A 26256-nucleotide genomic window follows, 5' to 3' on the forward strand; every position below is an offset into this window, starting at 1 on the left:
CTTGCTGGTCAGTCGAATTAATAGGAAGATCTTTGGTTCAGTCTAGTATTTTCTACAGTTAATCAGTGAAATGGAGCAATATCTGGCGACTAGTGTGTTGAATATGAAAGGTTGGTTACATTTGCTATTCTATGGTATTTAACTAATATAATCTGGTTATTATGAGACTTAACCGTCATACTTATCATTTAATAGCCATGTAGTATTCTATAATTTTAATTATGAATATAATACGATTTTTCAGTACGGTATCTGATAAAACTGTTGATCAGACAGTAACTTGTAAATATGATGATCTTTAGTACTTGTTATGCCACTAAATATGGCTAATTCGAATAATACATATATTATATAGATAGTCCATTCGTCTTTATTATGTGTGTGAGAGAGAGCAATGGGGTTTAACGTCCACTCGACACAAACTAAGTCATTTTGGGACTAACACATGGTTCAATTTTATTTTAATAATTAGCTTGCGCGTAGGGATCTTTAGCAGTGGAAGGAAACCGGAGGACCCGGAGAAAAGCCACGAGATTGGACAGGCGACCCTACTCCTTGCCACGTACAACTGGGGAATCGAAACCACGCCAGTTGACTCGATGACAGACCTTATGATACAGCGCACACGTGCTAACCATTCGGCCATCCACCCCCCGTCTTTATTATGTACCTACACAGATTTATACTTTTACGACGTTTTCTTATTAAATGCGGAAAAAGCGAGATACAATGACGAGTATTAACTATGAAGTGTCATAAAGGTTTTTCCGAATTAGCTTATCGTCGCTATTGTGAACCTGAAACATTAGGTGACCAACTCCAGCTATATGCAACTCAAGTATGTTACGAAAATTTATTTTACGAAACCCTGCATATTCTAAATATGAGTAAAACTAGAATCTTCGTACAAAGCAGAGTTGTCTTGGTTTTACTGAAAACGTCAACCATTGGTTTTGTACTCTTGAGGTTGCCAAGATACCTGAAGTGGAATTTTGATTTGGTGAAAAAAACCCCATTTAACTAACTGTTTACAACTTATTAAAATTAAAGGGCAACCCCTGCAGGTTTCACCGTTTTCATAAGATTCGGTTATGTAATTTATTGCGATACATTATTTTAGCGCGCTGGCGTAACGTGAATTTCAGATTTGTAATCTTTGTCGAGAAGTTGATTAAAAGACAGCATTAACCTGCAAATTCATTATCACTGAAAAACATAACAAATCATCAGTAAGATGCCACTGCACACGTTTCAGATATAGAAAGGGTTGTCCAGGCAGAACTTGATTGATGGTCTATAGCAACATTTCAAATATAGAACTGAAAATGTATCATGCACATGTTAAAGACAAATCAAGGGATATCAATCTCGAATTAGAGATACTTGTCTTTACTGTTGTCCAGGATATTCCGTACAGAATACGCACGCCCCCCCCCCCTACACACATACACTTACACCAATCCGCGTACCCACACCATCGCGCACACAAAACAGATATACGAGTGAAAAAAAACCATACATGCATTACATTTACAAAAGTCATGGAGTTTATCACGAAAACTAATATAAAACTCATCCAAGTCCAAATCTAAATTAAAAATCCATATCATATCTAATTATCTAGACATTTTTGTCGTAAATATTTTCGATCGATGTAATTGGTGTAGATATAATTCCCCTATGGGAATATGAATATCTATTTTGGTCTTTCACATTTAATTAGAACACTTAATTATTAAGAAATAACCATGGATGTAACTGCGTAGAGCGGCATTCATAGATTGTGATTCGCGTGACAAACTTAAGACAACATTTTTATATCACAAATTATTTTTCTAGTCATAGCTTGAGCAGTTTGAGATAATTACAAAGATTCTGCCACACTCATGTGAGACAAACAAGCGAATTGTCTATGATTTAAAAAAACCAAGACTGGCCAGAGGTTTCCTTCCTGTACAAAATACTATATTGCCTAGTTCCATTTAGTTATAATTATGTGCATTGCCTCAACCTTACACGATAATGGGTAGTATAATTAATATTTTATTCTCATATGACATTGTATATATCTCAGTTGGATTGCAGATTTATCTGGTTTCTTAAAGGAGAAACCTTAATATATTTTAGTGCTTATTTTTGTTTGTACACAGCGAAACACTCCTAAAACATTCGGGACAGTTTCCTCCCGCTGCGAAAGACCCATACGCGCAAACGAATTCTTGACATAATAACCATATGTGAGTCCCGACATGAACTAGTTTATGGCTAGTGGACGTCAACACGCCCCCCCCCCTCTCTCTCTCTCTCTCTCAGTAACATTAAACCTAGTCAAATGCACGTATCGGGGCAAGTGATCGTCGCGATTACCAATTAATGGAATGCGAGTTAAGGCTACGTTACATCGGGGTGGCGTTAGGGTTGGGTAATCCAATTAAAGATTAACCCGTGGTTGAAGTAGGGTTAAGTTTAAGGGTAATCCTGTACCACCAAGAGGTAATCGTATTTGCTCAGGAACACTGTGGTTACGGGGTAATTTTAATTTGTAGACGACATGGTTACGAATAGTGTTCATATTTCAAGCTTTGAGGCACGGTAATCACGATAATTGAGCTATAAAATCTGGGCTATTCTTTTAAATTATTTAAGCCCAGTAGACTGGACGGCAATTCCTATATTCAAGTCGGCTTATATACCATTTCCATTAAATTAATCTTAATGTCTACGTATTAAGTGTTTTTCACACGTACGGAACTGCGCTTATAGGGCATTGTTAATAAATTGCCACGATAGATAGCATATCCATTGTCGTGGGACTATTAAAAGTATCAGTTGTCTATACTGAGAACGTAAAAGATGACATAAGAGCAGGACCTGGGATTATAAATATTATTATATCAAAAGGACATTTTCTGTCCTATTATTTACATGGTTTACATTGAACTGATATCAACCTTTTACCTTAGAGCCCTAAAACTCGTCTCTGAACTATCGCCGAATTTGGCTACTAGTAGAACTAATGACATGTATCGTACACGAGGCATAGTACAATTAATTCTTTCGAATACTTGGTCACGTGAGAACCATTGCCCCATTTGGCTACTGGTTTTAAAAATGATATGTTTTGTACATGAGGCAGGTAACGAATAACTTTTAGGAACACCGACCACTGTTTTTTTTATCTGTTTAGAAGAGTCAGATACATGTACATATGTAGATGATAAGTGTATTTGCCTGTTGCATAAGATAAATAGTCAGGATAATAGCTTAATCACAGAGCAAATAATCAAGAACAAACCTAATCGGGTCGATCAGTATGCTGTCACCCGTGATTCGCTGATAATTAAGAATTATTTGTATTAATTTAGGAATGATTTCTGATGCTCTACGGGTATATCTTGATGTTTTATCTGCGTTTAAAGGGCATCGAGATATCGACTGTAAGATAAACTATAAAAAGAAAACGAAACCGAGGATCTAATTCCATTTCTCACCATTCTTTTGTCTTTTCCGATCGATTTGAAGACTTAATCTTTTCTCAGATAACTAGCGTCTGAACCGGTTGCCCATGAGTCTTGTTTTAGAAAGAGGGTGATCCATGTGATTAAAACATAATCTGCCTTGTCTCTTTTTAAGGCACAGATCAATAGATATACCTTAGAGACGGTGAATTTATTTTGAAACTGATTGGGAGAGATTTTATTAGAATTAGCCATTACCATAGACAGAACTTTGTTATTATTTCTGATGGTTCTAAAACTAAATCCGGTAAATACAACCATTAATTAAAAAGACCAAAGATTTTGTATTAGGGAAGATGTCTTGGTAAGATTCATCCATTTGACATGATCGATTTGTATTTTTAAATGGGCGCGATTTGGGTTAAACGAGCTTCAATTCAATTAAATGTGATATATTGTGGATATTCGTCTACATTGAATATTTGAGGACAACAGATGGAAATAGTGTTTGGAGTCCTACTTTTTTCTGCACCAACCGGGTTAATGAAACCGGGCATATGGCATCCATAGTACTACAAGGGAAATTTGCACGGATAGCTGCGCTACGGCCTACTGTTACTTCGAATGCCAATTGTCAATGTTTTTTATGTGCAGAAACGTGTGCGCTGGACCGGGTTTTTTCGTCCGATCAGAACGATGTATCGTTCCATTACTGCTTCTTTGACATGAGGAAACAATACCGTGAAATCCCGAGGCAGTTTTCCAGCTAACACTGGGATCGAACCCGGCACCTCCTAGTTAGTCTTACTCTCAGAGCCATCGCTGACTTTCCTCGCTTATGAGATGTTCCTTCATGTTGGACTCTTAAAGGTTTCAGCACTATGGAAGAATAATGACATGTACCGGGCAAGTTGTCATTGATATGAGATTTTAGTTATCAAGTTTTGCCTAATGGTTACTGTAAGGCGACATTCAATGTTTGCTATCAAAGATTGATCTCACCTTAACGGTAAATCTAATCAATCAGTTGACCCAATACCAAATGGCCCAATAAACCATTAGCGTATTGACCCGTTAGGCTGTCTATTAGCCAAGTCTATGGCCCTCGGTGTTGGTATATTAAGAACCCAAATACATGTCCAATAACAGATATTAGATTAGACCAGACCGGAATCGTATTTCAAATAATCTGTTTTCAAACTTAACAAATGCACCAAAACGTGTATAGGGTTGATAGCCCACAGTGGCAATTTATACTGTGGTAGCACCACCCGTAAGGCAAGCCAAAACAAATGACGCTGCACGATTCTTTGTCTTTGAGATTCTATATCTGTTTTGTTCCCTGTCTTCATATGAGATCTGTTTTATAATCGATCCCATTGCTTGTTGTCCTATACTGGAGTATTTTTTAGCAACCGTTACTGTTTATACTAAGTATCAACTTTTGATATGTTTTTGTAGTTATTATTTATTTATATTGCTTTCTTTTCTACTTATTAATATTAGCCCCATTAAGTACCATAGAGTACATCATGTAGAATTACTAAAAGCCTACTATATGTTCAGTGTACGGTTTAAAAATTTTATTACACAGTAAACAATGTGTGTGAGTGTTGCCCGGGTTACAACCAACGGTTCAGCTACTATAATTCAAGAAAGGAATGTAAAAGGATTGGATATATTTTCTGTGTAGTATAAAATCATGTACTAATACTAATATACACAAAAATTAATAGTATGATAACATTAATATGACACTTGATATACAATAATACTTTGAACCTATTTCCTCTATAAAACAAAATAAGTGCTAGCTGACTAAAGTGTGGGTATAGTCCCTTATTTTTAGAAAGTGAGATACAGACCCAAACAAGGTAGCGAAACAAACCACGACACCAGGAAATGTGTGTGTGTGTGTGGGGGGGGGGGTCTTTACAGTGGTCTGTGGCCTAATTACAATTTACACTGACGATTTACCACGATCAGCAAGGGCGGATCTACAGGAAAGTGGCAGTGGGTTAGCTGTTTTCTCCTCTTCCCTCAAAATAGCTCAAGTATTTTCAGCACTGTTGAACAGCTAATCACAAACATAACAAATTATTAACTAAACTTCGCTCAATTTTTAGGGCAAATGGTCATTTTCTGGTCCACAAAATTCATCCTCATCTAATATGGCGCCCAAAGAATTGAAGACTTAACTTTAAACGCTAAGATTATACAGTAGGGATCAGATAACTAAGTACAATTTTCTATCAAACGGTCTACACAAATTACGTACTAAATATAATATAATACCCAAGATCCATACATTTATATATACAGACTAGAAATAGATATATTTGTCAAAAATCAAATGAGTTATTATCAAAGTAATCGTGATGTAGATTCCATTAATATCTCAAACATGAAAATGATAATATGTACAAAGGGCTTCAAATTTATTTTTGTATACCATATTTCCTGTATAATATGATCTTTAAGTTAACAAAAGAGAATACTTCTAAAACAAATATGATACGATATTGACATCAATGATTTTTTGAAGCAAAAAGAATTGATTTTAAGCTAAAAGAGAAAGTAACTAATTATGCTTAGTGTGTGACCCTTCTACAGTTTTATAATTTAATTTCACAATCAAATAATATAGACCTTTAAGTTGCTATAAGCACCCTATTAATTACCATGATGTTACGATATGACCGTTTAATTTGGATTAATTTCTGGCAGTATTCTCCCGAGAAAGACGAAATATAATGCTTCTTTTTCGTTTACACCTGGAACTGGACATATATAACAATATTGTGGGGTTTTTTGGCCTTATTTTGAAGGAAATGTTTTAGAGAGGACAGTAGTTTTAAAGTCACTCATTTTTACGTTCGTTTTATCCTTGTGTAATTTTAATTTGGATTCTTTTCGGGCAATAGACTCTTCAAAAGACCGAATTTGATTTAGAAACGGAGATGGTTTTTGTACTTTAAATCATTCATCAGGCAAATGTTCTATCACAACCCTTTTAAAATTTATTTCACCAGTCATTGATTTTCAGTCAACATTCCAGATTATACACCCCCATTCACTACATTTAAATATATGCCAACAGCTAAATGTTTATTTTTAAATTGGCGGAAGCTAAATTCGATGTATTTTAGATTCATGTCAACATCAACTGCTAAATGCCAATTGCATGTACGGATGCGTTAAAGGAAGCCAAGAAACGTCTGAATACGTGAATACAAACTTAAGTAACCCTCTACACGATTTAAGACACGGTCAACCATACTCAATCTCAATAGAACCAAATCTAGACTGAAACTCATTTTTTCTCGAATGCTTCAAGTTTGGTTATTTTTAGTAAGATTGATTAAAATTCTGTCAGATTTAAGATTTGACTGACAAAGAAAGAAGCAGAGTTGATCTAATTTCTGGGATTTGGTAAATACAGATTGAGTGGTAGAAGAGATTGTCGTTTTTGTCAGGGATTCGTCTTGCTTCAGATTACTTCTAAACCCAATCAATACACTGATAAATGGATAGAACGCATCCTTTCTTTACTAACCTTATTATCGTAAGAGTGACCCCTAGTTAAGGTTAGGTCATTTTGTATTATAAGTTGCTGACCTTTCATAGAATATTTCTAGACAAGGCCAAATCACGTTAAATGATATTTTCTGTACTGTCGTTAGGCAAATTATACACTCGGATCATTTTGACAAATTCGCAGTCCAGACTTATAAAAGTTGTTAATCGGTTTTAAGTGTTGGAATAATTTATAAAATTATTACTATGCACAGATGATTTTTGCGAAAAAGAAAATAATGGTGTAATAGACATTCCGAAAGTGCACAGTCTAGATTTAATCATTATATACTAAAGTGCTGACTTAGGTTTTACAAGACTAGTTTTACTTTGATTTGGTATTGCTTGGATATGTTTAGAAGTACCATAATCATACAGTTTTTTTTATATAAACAGTCTTTTTATTCAGTTTTGTATCTGAATAAGGATTGGTGGACAGGCCTAGCCTATATTAAACCACTTTGCTATATATATATATATATATATATATATATATATATATATATATATATTAATAGCTATAAGCTATTTCAGTTACAATATTAGTTACGTGTGTTGGTATTTAGAAGTGCCTATCCTATTTTATTTATTTTACTGCTAGTGTATGAATTATTCGCATATTTGACTTTGTTGCTGCAACTTCCCCTGAAACCTTATAAGTTTTGGATCTAATATCAAATTGGTGTTAAGCTTTGAAAGAATAACTTAAATTATTTTCTAAACTTTAGAGCGTTCAACACTAATTAGTTGCTTGCGGGCATGTGTTTCTGTTTCTGGCAGATACCCATACATGGTATAATCGGATATGTCGCTGTATATATGTCATATAGCGGTTGATGTTATGGTGTAATAAATCATATCCGAGAACCGCTTTAAACATTAAGTTCTCCCGTTGAGACAAGGGTTGTGGTTTCGATCCCATGCTTTAACGTAACAAAGCACATGTCTAACCCCCTGGGTTTCTCCCCCTACTTAATGTCAATGCTTCCAAGGGAAATTTTGTCTGAAATCGCGAATTGCCGTTTACTTCCTTATAGGCGAATTTATTTCGATATTATTATCCCCTTCTAGTTCTAGGGGGTAATAATATTGGAACGTTTGTCATATTAACCATTAAAAGCATTTTGTGACGTCAGGAAACTTGTAATTTTATTTTTAAAATAAAATCTATGTTTTGGTAAAAATCTGTTGACGTTTTGTCTTTTATCTGTTTCATTTTCACTTTAGAAATTAGTTTTAAATAATATTTTATTGAATGTACGTGATCTCGAGGACATCTGATTCGCTTTATGATTGAGCTAAATAGTGCTCTATATGGCTAACATTGTATAGTCACGCAAATACATACATATCAAATAGCGACTATATTCAATGGTCTGGTTTGTGATAATTTCAACAGACACTATCAGCTAATGGATTCGGAAAGTTTGAACAATACATTATTAAAGGAGCTAAATCGCTAATATTTGGGACCGACACATTGACACAAATGGGTCGCAACGTATATAATAATGTAATATGAATGTAAATAAACTGATTTACATTCAATCGTTTCCGTTTTTACTCTAATTTCAAAGCAGTTATGTTCGGCGAAATACCCCAGGAGTCTCAATCCAATGGCAATCTCTAGCGTCTGGTTATTCCAGTTTACACCGATAGTATTTATTGCGCATGTTCTCCAGATAAGAATATGGGGTCACCGTTTGACATGACTTGTGGAATATGTCTAACCTCGTTCTTCGAGTAGCTTGTTACAAATTGCGCTTAAACGCATTATGGTACACGATTCGTGTACCAATCGTAAAATGTTTATTTTTTCTTAAATATTGGATATCAGAAGCCCACCTTTTTCCGGTAAGATCACAACACCAATGTTGATTAAAATTGACAAAAAATTAGTGTTTTCATTGTCGAAGGTTTTGGATGATATTGAGTTAGAGACTTAGCTACTTTAAATGAAATCAAAACGTTTAAAAGGGGTTTGACCTGTATCCTGTCATTGTAGATTTAACACAGTTAATAAAAGTAACTAATATTGCTATGTATTTGAAGAAAGAAACTTGCCCAATAGTTGACCGTAATGAAAATGTAAGTGAATAGCGAGTCCTTTTCAGATATTTTATTCAGCGGTTCGCTTAGAGTTTGGAATTTAAAGTTATGGGCAAAATGAACCAAAAAGAAACCCAGATAATGCATTGGGATCTACCGATTGATGCGCCATATTCTGATGCAACTGTGATTAAAATATCATAAAGGTTAGATACTTGATGGCCATTTTACGCAAACGCAGTGTTCAAATTTATTTTGCTTGTGGTTCTGCACAGAGAACTAAGCGGTTGCTCAATTTAAACCTCGGGGCGATGTTAAGCCAGACCATATTCTATAGCATATGTTTGTTTAATGAAGTTTTAACATGTTTTATTGATATGTAATTTCAGTTCGACACAATGAGCAGCCGACAGATGGTACCATGCCTCCAAGATCTACCCGCGATAAAAGAACAGCATCTAGATTTAATCTAGGAGATAAATCCGCGAAATCTGTAAGTTAATTCCTGTAGAATTCATGTTGCTTTCAGGTTCGTAAGGTCAAGGATAAAAGGAACATGTTGATGGGATTTTTTGCGGGAGGGCGGGGGGGTTCTTGTATTGATTTTCTCTGTTCGGTTTTCTATATTGGGGATATGAAAATCAAATACAGTAGTCCAGCACAAAGTTATATGAAATACTTAGTATGATAAAAAAGGAAATGTTAGTTTCTATATTATTCGTTTTACAATGCGTCGTTCAGGATTTTAGTATAAAATCAGTTGCTTTTTACCGGCCTGTACGATGAGGTAAAAACCCTAGTCGTCCCCATTTCGCGGGCACAACACACCCATTTTATTTCAAGATATGGTCCATGTGTAGTAATATGGATGGCAGGGATTTGTGCTAAAGAACGCATAGGTAAAATAATATTATGGTCTTGATTAATTATTCTCCATTGCCAAAATATTAGCTGTGGTATAAGTTTATTCTGAAACGCAAATTAAATTGTTTATGAAATATTGTGACAATAACAGGACATAGGGTCTAAGACAAGGAATGGAGAAATATGATGGCTGAAACAATATCGTTATCTTTCATATCATTGATTCTAACTTCATAACCAAAAATATAGAAAGAATATGCTGGTCATTTCGATACGTTAAATGCGCTATAGATTAATGAACTAGAATGTTCAAACTTGGTGTAGGTGTTTATTAGGACAATGCTTTGATGGAGTTCGAAGATGAGCATTTTATGCTTAGGGTAAGCAGAGATAAGCAATTTGATTGATTGATGCTTTGGGACACGATAATTTTAGTTCTAATTAAGTGAGAGTGATGAAACTTGACTAAGTTCAATAATGAGCAGTTTCTGCTCAGGGTAAGCAGAGCGATAAGCAATTTGATTGGTCGAGACTTTGGAACACAATAACTATCCTTCTAATTAGGGTAGAATTTTCAAACTTGTTGTAGGTGTTCATTAGGTTAATGCCTTGATGGAGATTGATGATAAACATTGTATGCTTAAGGTAAGCAGAGAAAAGCAATCTGATTGGTTGATGCTTTGGGGCACGATAACTTTGGTTATAATTAAGTGAGAGTGATGAAACTCCGAGGCCCAAGCATAGATTCATTATATCATTACCTTGAAGTTCGATGATGAGAATTTTCTGCTTAGGGTAAGGAGTGATAAGCAATTTGATTGGTCAAGACTTTGGAACATAACAACTTTGCTTTTAATTGAGGTAGAAATGTTTAAACTTGATGTAGATGTTCATAACTGAGTTCAATGATTAACATTTCGAGCTAAAGCTAACCAGAGCTAAGCAATTTCATTGGTCGATGATTTGGGACAAGATAACTTTGATTCTATCTGATAGAGAGTTATGAAACAGGGGCGGATCCAGAGGGGGGTTTGGGGGGTCCACCCCCCCCCCCCTGCTCAGCTACATATTTTTTGTTGTAAATCAACAATTTTTATGAGAAAGGTTTCTCGGCTTTATCGTCAGATGTAGGACAGGATTGGCACTCAAAGCACGAGATAATGATATAGACATTATGTGATATCACAATTAATACTTTGCATCCATGAAATTGAATCACAATGTCATTGTATTAATTCATAATAAAAATTGACGTCAAACGAGGTGTTGAATTTCTCTGTTTTAAAATCTCAATGTGTATGTATATACGCCAAAATGACGATAGAGACCATTATAGCATTGCCTTTTTATTTTAACTAGAAAAATCAGGCTACCATTATTCAAAGCATCGCGGTACATTTTTAACTTTTTAATTAATACTCAATATTAACACGAGCCCTTTGTAAATATATATTATGTATATAATTTTTTTTTTTCATTTTCTTAATTAATACCCTTTATTATTACTAACAATTTTGAAATTGTGTGGGGGCGATGCACGTGTGGTTACTAATTGCGGAAGCCACGAACATTTGTTATATTATATGAAAAGCTAATGGCGTGTTTGCCATAGGTATTAATGTTGATAGGAAGGTTAAATACTTATTAACACAATCAATACTATCGTGTCATCATGAAAAGATGGGTCGCATATATTTAATTGTATGCGCTTTAAATAAAACAAAATTCCATTGATCATAAAGTACATTTTAATTAGATTTCTGTTCTTTTACGTAAGTGTCCAGGAAACAAACACACATAATTTAGGGCGTGTACAGATATAAATATTACTAGAACAATACACTACTTACACTGAAAGATTATTACACAGACAAGCTTACAGCTGTGTTTCATACCTGATTAGAATCCATCCATTAGATAAATAGTATTGGTATAAAATGTTGACAAGGGAGTGAATAGAACAGCCTGAGAGAAATCAGTCCCATGAGTTCACGTACATATAAACAACACAATATGCTTATATTATATCAGACTCATGCCACTCATTTTATTGACTGAGTGGATCGATTAGTTAAATTGTAAATGTAAACCATTACTTTGAAACCAAAAACATTGGAAGCAACGATGTCGGTAGAGTCGTTTGCAGTTTTTCGTACAGACTCGTTTAAGTTGTGTGTGAAATAATTGAAATCAAACGAAAAGGATATTTGTTTTTTTTTCTGTTATCCCATCGTTAGTATGCTTATTAATATTGTGTCTGGAGTGTTTTATCAAAACCATCTGAGTCATCCTTAATTTAATAATATATAATTAGCTCTGTGTTTATGTGTGAAATTGAAAACTGGCGACTTATTAACAGTTAAGCTAAATATATATATATATATAAAAATGAGTCACGGTTGTCATTCTGGAGAATTATGTGACTTATATATGATTTTTCCAGGAGTTAAAACTTGAAAACGTGAATCAAGAAGATTTTAAAAAGTGTGACGATCTTCAATATGTATGTTTTAGTATGGATGTGGATAAGAACTAAATAGAAGAGCATCTCTTGGACGTGTGGTTAGATACCTAATGTCAGAAATGCGGTAAATGGGAGTGTTAACAGTTTGCAACATGAATATATACAGATGTTTTGATAGTTTTTATGACACGTGAATTAAGCTTTAAAGTGATATGCCTACTGGAAAAGATGCCTTTTCGTAAGAGGAAATAACTGTTCATTGGTAGAATCATGTTAAATTGACCAATTGTTTTATTACATATCTGAATACGCTGAGATTATTAAAGTGACTAAATGGTCCGGAAGATTAAAGGGGTTCAAATATGGGCCGAGGGATCAAAATTAGCTTTAAAGAAAAATGGAGTAAGTAAAACTATCATGCATACTAAACTTAAAGATACATTATATAAGATTTAGATAAAGAGTTGGCCGTTCTTGATATAATAGTTAGATAGATAATGCAAAATGAATATATTGAATATTTCATACAAATTACGTTATTCTAAGCGAAGATATTAGCCATTAAAGGTTTGACAAGATGCGTGCATTGATTGAACCACCGTACTGGCTGTTCAAGGCTAAGACTCGCTTCCACATTTTTAAATTAAATCATCATCGCAACGTTGTAATCTACTTAAAACCGGTAATATCCGATGACATCTAGAGTTGATTTTGGTTAATAAATGTCTAATGAATAGTTTATATAACATTTGTGTCCACTCGACACAAATTAGGTTATTTCAGGACTAACATATGGTTCAATTTTATTTCAATAATTCGCTTGCGCGTAAGGGTGTTTAGCAGTTGGAGGAAAACGGAGGACTCGGAGAAAACCTGCGAGGTTGGACAGGCGACCCTACTCCTTGTCACGTACAACCGGGGGAACGAAACCACACCAGCTGACTCAATGGTAGACCTTATGATACAGCGCTCACGTGCTAACCATTCGGCCATCCAAGTACTAAAGAGAGATCGCCAATATGAAGAAATAACTCTTGCATAATGCCTGTTTAACCTTGTCTGACTACAATAAGCTTCGCTTGACAACAGGCACGAAACTTATTGAACGACATTTTAATTCCCATTATGACGATTTTAGTCGAAAGCACTAGGTATACTTCGAGAATTATCCCCCTTCCATTTTTACATGTATTGAGATTGTTTATTCTGTCTTTGTGTGTATGAAAAGGGTCAGAAACGCATAATGTATCAGTACACTATTTATTTCAATATGGCGGTCATTCATGGCAGAGACGTATTCACAAAGTTTCTCTGTGCGCAAAATGACTATAATGAGATTGCAATTTTGTGTTCAATTATACATTTGTATCGATCCCTAGAATTATAATGTTGCAAAGTGTAACAATTATTAAACTTGATGTTGCACTTACAAACCCTTAAGTGATAATAGTACACTGTGGATCACAGCTACAATCCCTCGTGTGATATATTTAATTTGGATGAATAGTGTCGTTATAAAGGAAAAACGTAAACTGGCAGTCATTTAGTAGGCTACGATTGACAAGATACAATCTATACTATTGTATTCTCTTCACACAATTGCCCGGTGGGACTTGGCAACAGATGTGCACGAACATACATTTTATATTGATTGATTTGGATTACAATTTAATAAAAAGATAGCATGCAATCCTAAAATGTAAAACTGATTTGTTAAAAGCTTATGTACTCAACACGAATGGCGTAGTCCCAAAGCAAACAATTGCGGACACCCTACTTCGCTAATGGTAATGTGAATGCAAAATGAAATCATTGCAACGACAGGTGCGGTGCGTAACGAGATTTTAGGAAACGGAAGTGACGCAAAAAATGGAAAAGAAGGGTTATCCTTCTATATAACTGACTGAAGTAACGGTTTTTTTTCTATTTTTCTCTTATCTAGTGACATTCAATTATTTTTTTTGAATTGTCAGATATCCTCCCATAGTCTCATATAACAACTTATGGTCTTCGAAGGAATTATCAGTGAGCAGAAATTCGGTCGTGTATCTACTATCGATCGTTAGTTCAGTCAGCCAGCTATATAAAAGGATAACACTCTTGTTTTCCATATTTTGCGTCACTTCCGTTTCTTGAAATCTTCGTTACACATCTATCGTAGCAATGATCTCTGTATTAAAATTATATTGTAACGTGTTTAACCAGTTCTATTACGTATGTGATAATGACTGACACCGACCGTGTCCTTTATTGTATCAAAACACCATCAGTTTCCTATGAATTACATGATGTATTTCTTGTTCATGAGTGTGGAAGCAATATTAGGCCGAGGTCATAATATCGCCCCCCCCCCCAACCACGTTATAATATTATTATTGGATTAGAGCTTGCTGGTATTCTAATACTATGTGATTGGGGTTTGCTGGTGTTATATCTATTGCTGGATTAGGGCTCACTGGTGTTATAATATTATTGGATGGGGGCTTGCTGGTGTTATAATATTATTGGATTGGGGCTTGCTGTTGTTATACTATTACTGGATTATGGTCGCTGGTGTTATAATATTATTGAATTAGGACTTGCTGGTGTTATACTATTATTGGATAAGGACTTGCTGGCGTTATAATATTATTGGATTAGGACTTGTTGGTATTATACTATTATTGGATTAGGGATTGCTGTCGTTATAATATTATTGGATTAGGACTTGCTGGTGTTATACTATTATTGGATTAGGGCTTGATGCTGACGTTAGAAAATTATTGGATTAGGACTTGCTGGTGTTATACTATTATTGGATTAGGACTTGCTGGTGTTTTACTATTATTGGATTACGGCTTACTGGCGTTATAATATTATTGGATTAGGGCTTGCTGGCGTTATACTATTATTGGATTAGGGCTTGTTGGTGTTATAATATTATTGGATTAGTACTTGCTGGTGTTATAATATTATGGATTAGGGCTTGCTGGTGTTATACTCTTTTTGGAGTAGGGCTTGCCGGTGCTATAATGTTATGGATTAAGGCTTGTAATTGTAAACCAGAGCGAGTGTAATATAATTAGATTAGGGCTTGATGGTGTTATAATATATTATTGGATAAGGGCTTGGTGGTGTTATAATATTATTAGATTAGGGCTTGTAATTATAAACCCTAGTGAGTGTAATGTTATCGGAATCGTGTTTGCTGATGTTTATAAGCTCGTTTGAGTATGGGTTGCGTGTGGTACCTGGCGGTCCAGAAATATGATTGAATAGATGTTTAAATACGCCAGATGGATACTATGTATCCAGTACAACTGCTGGTGCAAAATTGATGATGGGGGTTGCCACGGACGGTCTTTTATCAAAAACATCTGAATTGATGACTTTTGTGGCGCAAGGAAGTTCTTTGACGAATCATTCCGTTGTAGTGTACTTATATCACTATTTACCTGAAAACATCTTCACAAACTTTGAATTTCAACATTCATCTTTGAAAATTGCACACACCGATCTTGTAAAACATGGGTTTAAAAAATATTTGTGAATATTTCAGATATAAGCTATAGTATCAAAGCTTTAAAGGACATTACCTGAAATCGGTATATAATTACATACGGCTTTATAGATAACATTGTATTAGTGTTGTTTAACGGCGAGATTACCCCGATTGAAACGCTCCAGTTAATAAACCTAATGAATGTTATCCATAAAGCTATACACTATAATTATGAAGTCAAGCCTGTACCTAGACACCCCTCGATATTTATATTATGTGTTGTTTCATTTAATTAAACCCAAACCTTGGTTTCCTTGAGACTTTCAGTTACAGCTATTGGTATAGCAGACCTAACCACATGTAATTAATAGTTTTTGAGGCATATAATTAAGTTTAAAACTATAACGTTTACCCACTCGCCATTAATTTCGATTTTCTAAACGCCCCTTTTCTAAAAACAATCTCTCAAAGACTTGAACTATGGTGGCTGAAAGCGTCCATTTAGATCGGCGGGTTTCTAGATACAACGCGAGAGTCGCCGTTAAGTCAGCACGACGAAAAAGGCGCCGATCGGCGACTTTTTCGTCGTACTAGCTTAATGGCGACCCGCGACTTTCACAACACGAAAGTCGCCGTTAAGCCACGCGACGAAAAAGTCACCGAAAAAATCGGCGCCTTTTTCGGCGACTTTTTCGTCGCTCTGGCTTAACGGCGACTCTCGCCTCGGAAGTTTATAGTTAGTTACATGCGCAATGGCTACATTTTACTTCTTGTATATAAAATCAGAATGGAGGAGATTTTGGGCTGTCGAGCTATATCAACATTTTCAGTGACACTAGGGCAAATTAAAATTTATGAGTGTTACAGACACGTGTACTTTCAAAACCTGTTTAGTTACACTGGAATTAGATTTAAAATGTACACGTCTTTATATCACTAAATATTTCCCCATTGATTTAATGTTAATTCTCGTGTCTTAGACCGACTCTAACTTTTTCCCAAATTTTCGTTGGGTAGAACGCTTTCTGCCATAGATGGAGCAACATGTGGCAAACTCTTACACAAAAGCATGTATGAGGTTCACCATGAAAAACTTGAAATACACAAGCTGGAAGTAGAGACAAGTAAACATGCAATTTTCGGCCCTACATTTCAACCTAACCGACCTCTCAAAATCATGAATATTCACCAAAACCTGGCAGAAAATGTATTTTAAAACCCCTTTCTTCGATTCTACACCAAAAATCGCCATGCAAAAGGGGGAAAAGAGAAAGGGAGAGAAAGACTAAAAATAACTTTCGCCCTACATTGGTGGGTGACTGCGTAGAAATATTTGGTGATCTGTGTGTGTAAAATGTAGCCATTGCGCATGTAACTAACTATAAACTTCCGAGGCGAGAGTCGCCGTTAAGCCAGAGCGACAAAAAAGTCGCCGAAAAAGTCGCCGATTTTTTCGGCTACTTTTTCGTCGCGTGGCTTAACGGCGACTCTCGTGTTGTGAAAGTCGCGGGTCGCCGTTAAGCTAGTACGACGAAAAAGTCGCCGATCGGCGCCTTTTTCGTCGTTCTGTCTTAACGGCGACTCTCGCGTTGTATCTAGAAACCCGCCGATCTAAATGGACGCTTTCAGCCACCATATTGAACTTTTACAAAATATGATATTTTTTTTTTATAAAAGCAGATATTATTTACAGTCGTATTTGTTGATATTTCAATAGCCCAGAATAGTTTTGAGGACAATTCAAGTTTCAAATTATTGAACGTTTATATTTTTAAAATTTTATTATATTATAGCTGACGACATTAGAAGAAGACTTTATATACGCAGCTGAGTTTGGTGATATTCCAACGGTCCAGAGAATTCTTGAGGACAATCCTAGTTTTAATGTCGACTTCAGTGATATTTTAGGACGAACCCCGCTCAGACTAGCAGTTGGTAATGAACATTTAGAGGTACGTATACTATTAAGTAAATATAGATCTGTGTGTGCAGTGTTTCACATAATTGTATTTTAGAAATTATATTTTCGTAAATCTCATACACGAATGTAGACATTTAGTTTCTCACTTGATTTAGTTTAAATGAGGGGAATAAATTATAAATAAAATCACAAAATCCAAGGATACGAAAAAAAATATATATATTTGCAGTTAATAATATCATGACTTAACAGATTGCTACAACAGATTTGTCTGAGAAAGAGTAATCTGGGATGTAAATTGTTTTGTAAATATGGTATCACAGTGATTTATGTTTGAATTTTTAGTCAAGCGAAAAAATGATAAGGAAAACGCGTCAATCATTTACAGGACTATAATTTTTTTTATTAAAGCAAGTATGTATATATTAAATCTACAATAGATATATACTATTCAAAAAAAGTAGGGGATATTTGATTTTTAAGTGTTATTAAAGTCACCTAATGAAACTGACGAAGAAACAAATGACAAAATGAAATGAAGTTCACATTCATCGATTTATTCCAAATGATCGTTAGACGAAGTAAGGCACAGACTGACCATTATAAGGGTAAAATGATACCCGGGGTCAAACAGCAAAGTTACCACAGCATCACAACCAAGTCAGTAACGGGTAAATCCTCCTCTGTTTGCCAAACAAGCATTGATCCGACGTGGCATACTCCTAATGAGACGTCTAAGGTCATTTTGGTCCAGATTGTCCCATTCCTGTTGCAACGCAGCAGCAAGTTCTTGGACATTGGCAGGACGTTGTTGACGTTGACGTAACCTCTGTCCAAGCATGTCCCAGACATGCTCGATGGGGGAGAGGTCGGGACTCAGTGCTGGCCAAGGTAATGTGGTGATGTTATGTTGTTGGAGGTAACCTGTAACGATCCTGGCCCTGTGACATCTTGCGTTGTTATCCTGGAAGATGAAACGGCGGCCATGACGTCGTGCGAACGGCACAACATGGACTGCCAAGATGTTGTCCCGGTAGTACTGGCCTGTAACACGCCCTGTAACAACATGTAAAGCCGTTCTTCCAGCAACAGTGATGCCTCCCCACACCATAACAGAACCACCCCCAAATCGATCATGTCTGATGACGTTAACGTCTTGAAAGCGCTCGTTTCGACGACGCCACACCCTCCTACGTCTGTCCAAAAAATCAACAGTGAACCTTGACTCATCTGAAAACATCACATTGCTCCAGCGTCGATTATCCCAGTGTTGACGATCCCTACACCAACGACGTCTTGCCTGAATGTGATGATCTCTCAAACAAGGGATCACGCGAGGACGTCGGGCGCGAAGGTGACCCCTATGCAGTCGATTCCGAATCGTCTGGCCACTCACTCTCACACCAGTGTCTGTTTGAAGACGAGCGCTGATCTGATTTGCTATGATGACACGATTTCTCAAGGCCAAGGTACGGATAAATCGATCCTGGGCTTGAGTTGTCACCCTTGGTCGACCTGAGCGTGGTCTGTCCTGTACAGATTGTGTATCACGGTATCTGGACCATAGCCTGCTTATGACAGACTGAGAAACATTCATCGTCCGCGCCACAACCGCCTGTGTTGTGCCGATCTGTAGCATGCCAAGGGCACGTAACCTTTCATTTTGGGTAAGCCGACGCATATCAAAATTTGTTTTCTGGTCACTAAAACAATTAAACTGATGTTTCCACCCTGAAATTCAATGCCACAATGACTGTAACATTCAAAGTCAGAGTCGTGCAAATCTTTGGTTGGACCCCCATGATGATCCCAAGCATCACCTGCATTCCATGCGGTAGCTATTGGTGCGTTTGGGCGTCACATGTAACTGGAAATGTTTCTTCTGTTAGGTTCTATAGTGACTTTTTTCGTCGTCATTTGCATATTTTAGTATTATGCCCCCAAAATCAAATATCCCCTACTTTTTTTGAATAGTATATGACAATGGAAACACCCATTTCTACATTAGGAGACTTGAGTAACTATTACATCGTGGTGGATTATACACTTAATCATTATACACTTAGACGTTATAAAATAGGTTGCATTTATTCCATTTATAGACTTCGAGCAGTTTGCAAAATAGCACGTGTACCATGTTTTTATGAAACGATTTATCTTGTATATAAAATCAATTTAATGTAAATGACATGTCACTGAAAGTAGTACTTGATCAATGAAAATACCGTTTAGTGCGATAATTATATATTTATTTCTTTATCTTTAAAATAAATCATCAAATTGCATTATTATGGTTTGTCATTGAGATCATAGATCCCTATCCACTTGAAATAGTATTTACATGGAATTCAGTCGAGGAAAATATCACTGGTTTTATATGGATGTTTTATAATTTGATTCTTTGTGAAGGTGACGGGTGTCATGAAGGACACAGTGTATTTTTGTTCCATGTTGAAGCAGCTGGTAAAACTGTGTAACCTTGTTTTAAACTGCCTTTCGGAAGGTCACCTTACAACTGATTCATTTTGTCAACTTTTTCAATACGATTTTTATCCTGACTACCAGAGCAGCAATGAACAATAGGAGTCCCTGGTGCTTCTATCGTATCATCGTAGTTTATTTCAAAATAACAGAACAAAAACAACAACACTGAAATCGAATTTGCTAATTCATAAAATTTGCAGATAATGATAGGTTCCCACTACAACGATTCGCGCTACGATTGAAATCGTGGTCTTAATTGTTGAGTAATCGTTGTGATCCTATCAGGTCTTAACTAGTCAACCATGATCATACCTTCAGATCGTATTGGATCGTAACAAAGCTCGTTGTGATCGGGATCAGCCTTGGACAAGACAAACACCACACTGTTAAGATGCACTGCGATCTCAAGAGACGTTTAGGAAACAAACAAGTCCACGTTTTTGATAATCGCCGAAACTTTCAGATTTAAAAAGCCCAGAATTTTCGCATTATGTCGCATTTCCATTCCTCAAGAATTGGTGAAATATGCTATATATCAGCAGAAGGGGGGGGGGGTAAAATTTGAAAATATAGATTCTAATATTCTTTTAATAAATATTTTACTTTCTTTCATTTATTATGATTTATTAAATACTGACATATAGAAGAGGTCGTTTCATCATGGCGAGGGTTGTCTTTTGTCATTTCTAATGGCTATAAGCACCCTAGGATTTGCCATTAATTGTCAAGAGTACGGTCTCGGGTTACCAACTGTCAAACTTTCTGGGGATATTTATTAAAATCATTGGAGAGGTTTTGTTATAGGAAGTATAGAATACGAAGCCGAAGGCGCTGCCATTTTGAACGACATTACACATTCTTTTGTAATTGAGAAGCATTTACATGGAGGAGATTTGCAATGATGCAGTGCTTTGCTTTTAGCACACAGATTTTATTTCTAGTCATTTTAAAATCATTGGAGAGTTTTTGTAATAGGAAGTATAAAAATATCAAGCTGAAGGCGCCATTTTGAACGACATTACGCCTTCTTTTGTAATTAAGAAGGATTTACATGGTGGATATTTCCAATTCTTTGATTTGCTTTTAGCACATAGATTTTATTTCGGTCATTTTATGTGGTTTAAAATTCGGCAAATGTCGCGTTCAAGTGAGCTAGATTTTTAATCGAAATCGTTAAGCTGCAATAATATTCCGTTCAGGATCATGTTTAAGGTAGCGCATACTTCAGTCAATGTACCAATTGATTTTATTAACATATTCTCCAATTTGATATACAAAATACAAGGGAGTATTGAATCCCAAGGGAAACCTTTGATGGTAATCATTTCGGAAAGGAGTAATTGATTTTTAAAACAAAGCAAAAGGAAATTATACGTGCAGTGCATTATTATGTATTTATGCTTTGTGTTTTTATAAGCCAATTTTTCTTTAAATTTCAGGTTTGTGAATTACTTCTGGACAGGTGTAATATTTCCAGTATCCACGAGGCTCTGTTACAGGCTATAAGTGCAGGTCATGAACAGATCGCAGAGACAATCCTTAAACACCATAAATACCGAGAAATCAAAAAGGAGAATAAGAGATTCGGTGAAACGGACTACTTTTATAACACAAATAGCGAGGACTCGCCATTTTCTTCGGATATAACTCCATTAATTTTAGCGGCAGAGAGAAATCAGTTTGAAATTGTCCAGTTATTGTTATTGAGAGGTGAAACCATTCCCAAGCCTCATCATTATTATTGTCACTGTCAAGAATGTTCTAATAAGCTTGAATTCGACCAACTTCGTTTGGCGAAGACGAGACTCAATGCCTATAAAGGTTTGGCTAGTGGTGCTTATATTTCTCTGTCCAGTAAGGATCCCATTTTGACGGCATTTGAATTGGCCAGGGAATTACGGAGAGTAGCGGTTGTAGAAAAATATTATAAGGTAAAACTCATTATTTCGTAATTTTTTGTTGAATTTCATATAAGGTAATACTCAATATATCGTAGATTTTTTTTTAATTTCATACACGGTTATTTCGTATTTTGTTGTTGAAGTTCATAAGGTAATATTCAGTATATCGTAGATTGTTGTTGAATTTCATAGACTGTAATTCATGTACCTACTACAGTATTAAAACCCTTTCATTAAATACTACAAATAGATATTGTAAAAAGTCTTGATCAGTACACTACGTACTACAGTATTAAAACGCTTTCATTAAATACTACAAATAGATATTGTAGAAAGTCTCTATCAGCACACTACGTACTACAGTATTAAGATGCCTTCATTAAAAACTACAAATATATATTGAAATACTTATACGGCATTTAGTAACTGAACATATGATATAAAACACAAATTTATATGGAAAACCCAGTGATTATTTTCCATATAAATTTGTGTTTTATATCACATATATATTGTAAAAAGTCTCTATCAGTACACTACGTACTACAGTTTGAGACAAATATATATATCTTTAAGTTTCCATTTTCTATGTCGACGGTTAGGGTTCACATTGGCTTTCAATTTTTCTTTCCGCCAAAATGGATAATAATGTTTTTATAAAAAAATGTTTATATTTTTTTTCCGCCGAATGCAATATGTTATCTACCAAAAGTGTGGGGAAAAAAGATAATTTCATTTCTCAGGTGGGCCTATCATAAAACAATTACCGATACACAATACACAACAACTTACAAAATGCTTCTTTACATAATAGATTAACCCAGTTTTGAGATGATTTACTATTTTTGGTGTTTATTACTATTCGTAACTTTAGTTTCTTCGCACACCATATAATTTCATTATTTATGTTCGATACGTCAAATCTGATCCAAGGATTGCCAATTTTCCAGTCTTCTGTAAATTTACGTTTTGCTTGTACAATAGAGCAGTTTTTATTTTCCGCTACAGTAGCGATATCAGGATCTGAATCAGCGATAAAAATTTCAGTTTCATTTGTAAGACATATGCTTACAACCAGACTCGTCGTTCACTTTAGATTATTTTGTTGGCGGTAATGAATCAAGCGTCGGACCTTTATTCCACTCGAGAATTCGTACTTAAATTACGTTTCCGACACAGGGCTATAATAAAATTATCGCCAAATTCAAATATTAATCGCCACATTTTTTATCGCAGATTGCGACTTTGGCAACCGACTGCATGAGCCTTGTCGACGGGGGACAGTTAGGATGCCATGGGCAGAAGCACTTTTGAGACGGTAATGAATTAAACGGTGGACGTTTTTCCTATTCGAGAATCGTTGCTGTTCCACTCGTACTTAAATTACGTTTCCGACCCATGGTTATGATATAATCAACGCCAAAATCAAATTTTAATCGCCTCATTCATTTTGTCTATTGCAAATTGCCACTTTGGCGACCGGCAGAGTGAGCCCTGTCAACGGGGACAGCTAGGATGCCAGGACAGCGATGGTTTCATCAACCCTTCCTTTTAATTCCATGTGACAAAGGGACCTTGCGCGTGAAATACCAATTTCTATTTTACATAATGCCTGCCTGTTGGTCTTATTGTTGGAGTTACTATCACAACTTGAAACAGACTTTGATAGTCCTGAAATCTCGCTTACCCCGACAATCAGGGTGGGGTGGGTGGGTGGTAAGGGGATGCGGGGCAAGCGGTTTAATGTTTACACTTGATACAAGATTATTTCATCAAGTCGAGCGGTTTTGATCTTGTGATAGTATATAATATCCTATTGCCAAAGACCCCGCGTGCAAGCGAAATATTAGAATGCTTTCTCTCAAAATGGCCTAGTTTGTGTCGAGTGGACGTTAAACTCAATCTGTCTGTCTTTTAGCAAGTCCAAACACATTTGAAAAATATCTTATAAATAAGCGTATATTATTATTATTATTATTATTCTGAGCAAATTAATGTCGTCTTTTTCAGAATGAGTATTTAGAGTTAGCGGCTCAGTTAAGTGAATATGTAGTGAAATTATTAGACAAGGTCAGAGGTCATGAAGAACTGGAACTCATTCTCAATAAAACAGGAACGGATAGTGAAGCTGAAACATACGAATCATTGTCCAGATTAAACCAAGCTATAAAATACAATGAAAAGAAGGTGAGTTGCGGTTAAAATATTTGCGTCAGAACTATCCCGAACAAAAACTGAAAATGTCGAAACATTAAATGAAAATAGACCCTTGAATTTAGGGATAAAATTTGAAATTGACTACCCATAGGTATGGTTTCAGTGTCAGTGGAAGGAAACTGAGTTGATGAAAAAGGCCTCTGGCTGAAACACTAAAGGTTTTAACAATAAGCCCTTTGTCAACTGGTACCTCGAAAAGCATCATGAATTAAACCATTTCATTACACAAAGTCTTATCAAGTTTGTTGCATGGGTATTATTATTAGGGTTATTTACAAGGATTTTTTTCCAGCTCTACCCGGGCCGTATCACTGACATCCAGGCTTACTCGCACTGCTATAGGAATTCTTCTACCTTTCTACTACTTCCAGTGAAAGATTTATTCGTCACTACTTTGAAATTTTAGTTTTTAACAATATTGACCGCCCTTGGGTATAGTTTCAGAGTCTAGTGTAAGGGACCCTAGCCGCCCCCACTCCTCCCAAGGGTCCGAAAATACGGCATCTAACTACAGCACTTACATCGTATTTTAACAAAATTTGAGCGAATACTACATGTGTTGGTACTTATTCGGAATTGTGCAAATGAAGCTGTTTGACACCTTATAGTTGAGTTAGGGGCATTTCTTTAGATTTGTATTTTCTTCCCAGATTGGGTCTCAATACGCTGAACTATAGTTAACCTTTCTAACCAACTAAATGTATTCAATTTTTTACAGTTAATACTGTCTTATATATGCTTCCTTATGTATGTCAGTTGTTATCGACAGTTTAGTTAAAAGTCAAAATTAAGAAAACTGAAATAAATTTGGAGCCTTTGGAGCTTGCATCTCACAGCACACATATCAAACATACTTCTTTTTTTGATTTAGGAAGTTTCGGTAGAATTCGTATAACTTTGTAAAGATTAAATAAGATGGGTTAAATGTTTTACACTATCATTATCGGGGCCGGGTTAAGCTTGCATGAGGGTATCTGGCAGAAAATGTCAGTTGCGCCCTGGTATCAACAGTGTAAAATAGATCGCATTCCGGTCATTCTTCATCACCCCTACAAGATGCAATTTGTATGTTAGTGTGGCAGATAGATAGGTCGATTTGGCACAAACATATACAGCATGTATAATCAATTTTTAGTATTAATTCAAAACCTTCAACCCCTACTTTATCCGGCGCTGTTCATCATGCATACATTTAGTAATCAGAAGAATTGGATTATATCGGTAGTAGTCACCGCAACCTAACCAACAAACATTATCATATTAAAATACTAATCTGGGCCTGTCATCTATAATGGAAGAGCCAGAATAACCTTTAATGTTTGTTTGTTGTTGAGGATGATGTATTACTTGTTATGATCAATATTAATCTCACGAATAACATCTATGTTATTAAGTCAAACATTATTATATGTCAACCATTTTTGTTAGATCCAACACCCAACTATTAATTAAATCGTATCATCAACATTCAGTGTCACCATGGAAGCGGTCGTGCATTTTTGCATCTTTGTGTTGGAAAGATAAATTAACAAGATTTATTAGATAATTCTGACTGTGTATTAAGTGTTCTAAATGGAGTGGGCAGACCCTGCCCCGTGCACAATATCGTCCAATATGTTTAACTTCTTGGATTTTTCCGGGTCGTCCGGTTTAGTCCGGCTTCCAAAGACCTCTACGCTCAAGCGGGTTGTTGAAACAAAATTGTACCATAATATGCTAGTCTCAGAATGATCTATAGTCCGTGTAAAGTGAACTTTAAACCGCATTTCGTCCCTTCCTCTCTCGCTCATATTAACTAAATGTATTGCACACTGAGCGATATACATAGGTTGTGTTGAGTG

At 35.7% G+C, this 26256-nt stretch overlaps 1 protein-coding gene across 4 annotated transcripts in view; it reads left to right on the plus strand.

Moving 5' to 3' along the window:
* LOC126815822 (short transient receptor potential channel 7) overlaps positions 1–26256 on the plus strand; it is a 176679-nt gene that overhangs the window by 133917 nt on the left and 16506 nt on the right. For 3 of the 4 annotated variants that reach the window (XM_050541786.2, XM_050541785.2, XM_050541789.2), the window contains 4 exons: positions 9473–9576; positions 17686–17844; positions 21737–22228; positions 24209–24385. In XM_050541786.2, coding sequence (XP_050397743.2) covers positions 9473–9576; positions 17686–17844; positions 21737–22228; positions 24209–24385 — 932 coding nt within the window. Of the gene's footprint in view, positions 1–19; positions 111–9472; positions 9577–17685; positions 17845–21736; positions 22229–24208; positions 24386–26256 lie in introns of those variants that run through there. The other variant, XM_050541787.2, reaches the window with a different exon arrangement.

The sequence above is a fragment of the Patella vulgata genome, chromosome 3, assembly GCF_932274485.2.
Source record: "Patella vulgata chromosome 3, xgPatVulg1.2, whole genome shotgun sequence".
NCBI classification, from domain to species: Eukaryota; Metazoa; Mollusca; class Gastropoda; family Patellidae; genus Patella; species Patella vulgata.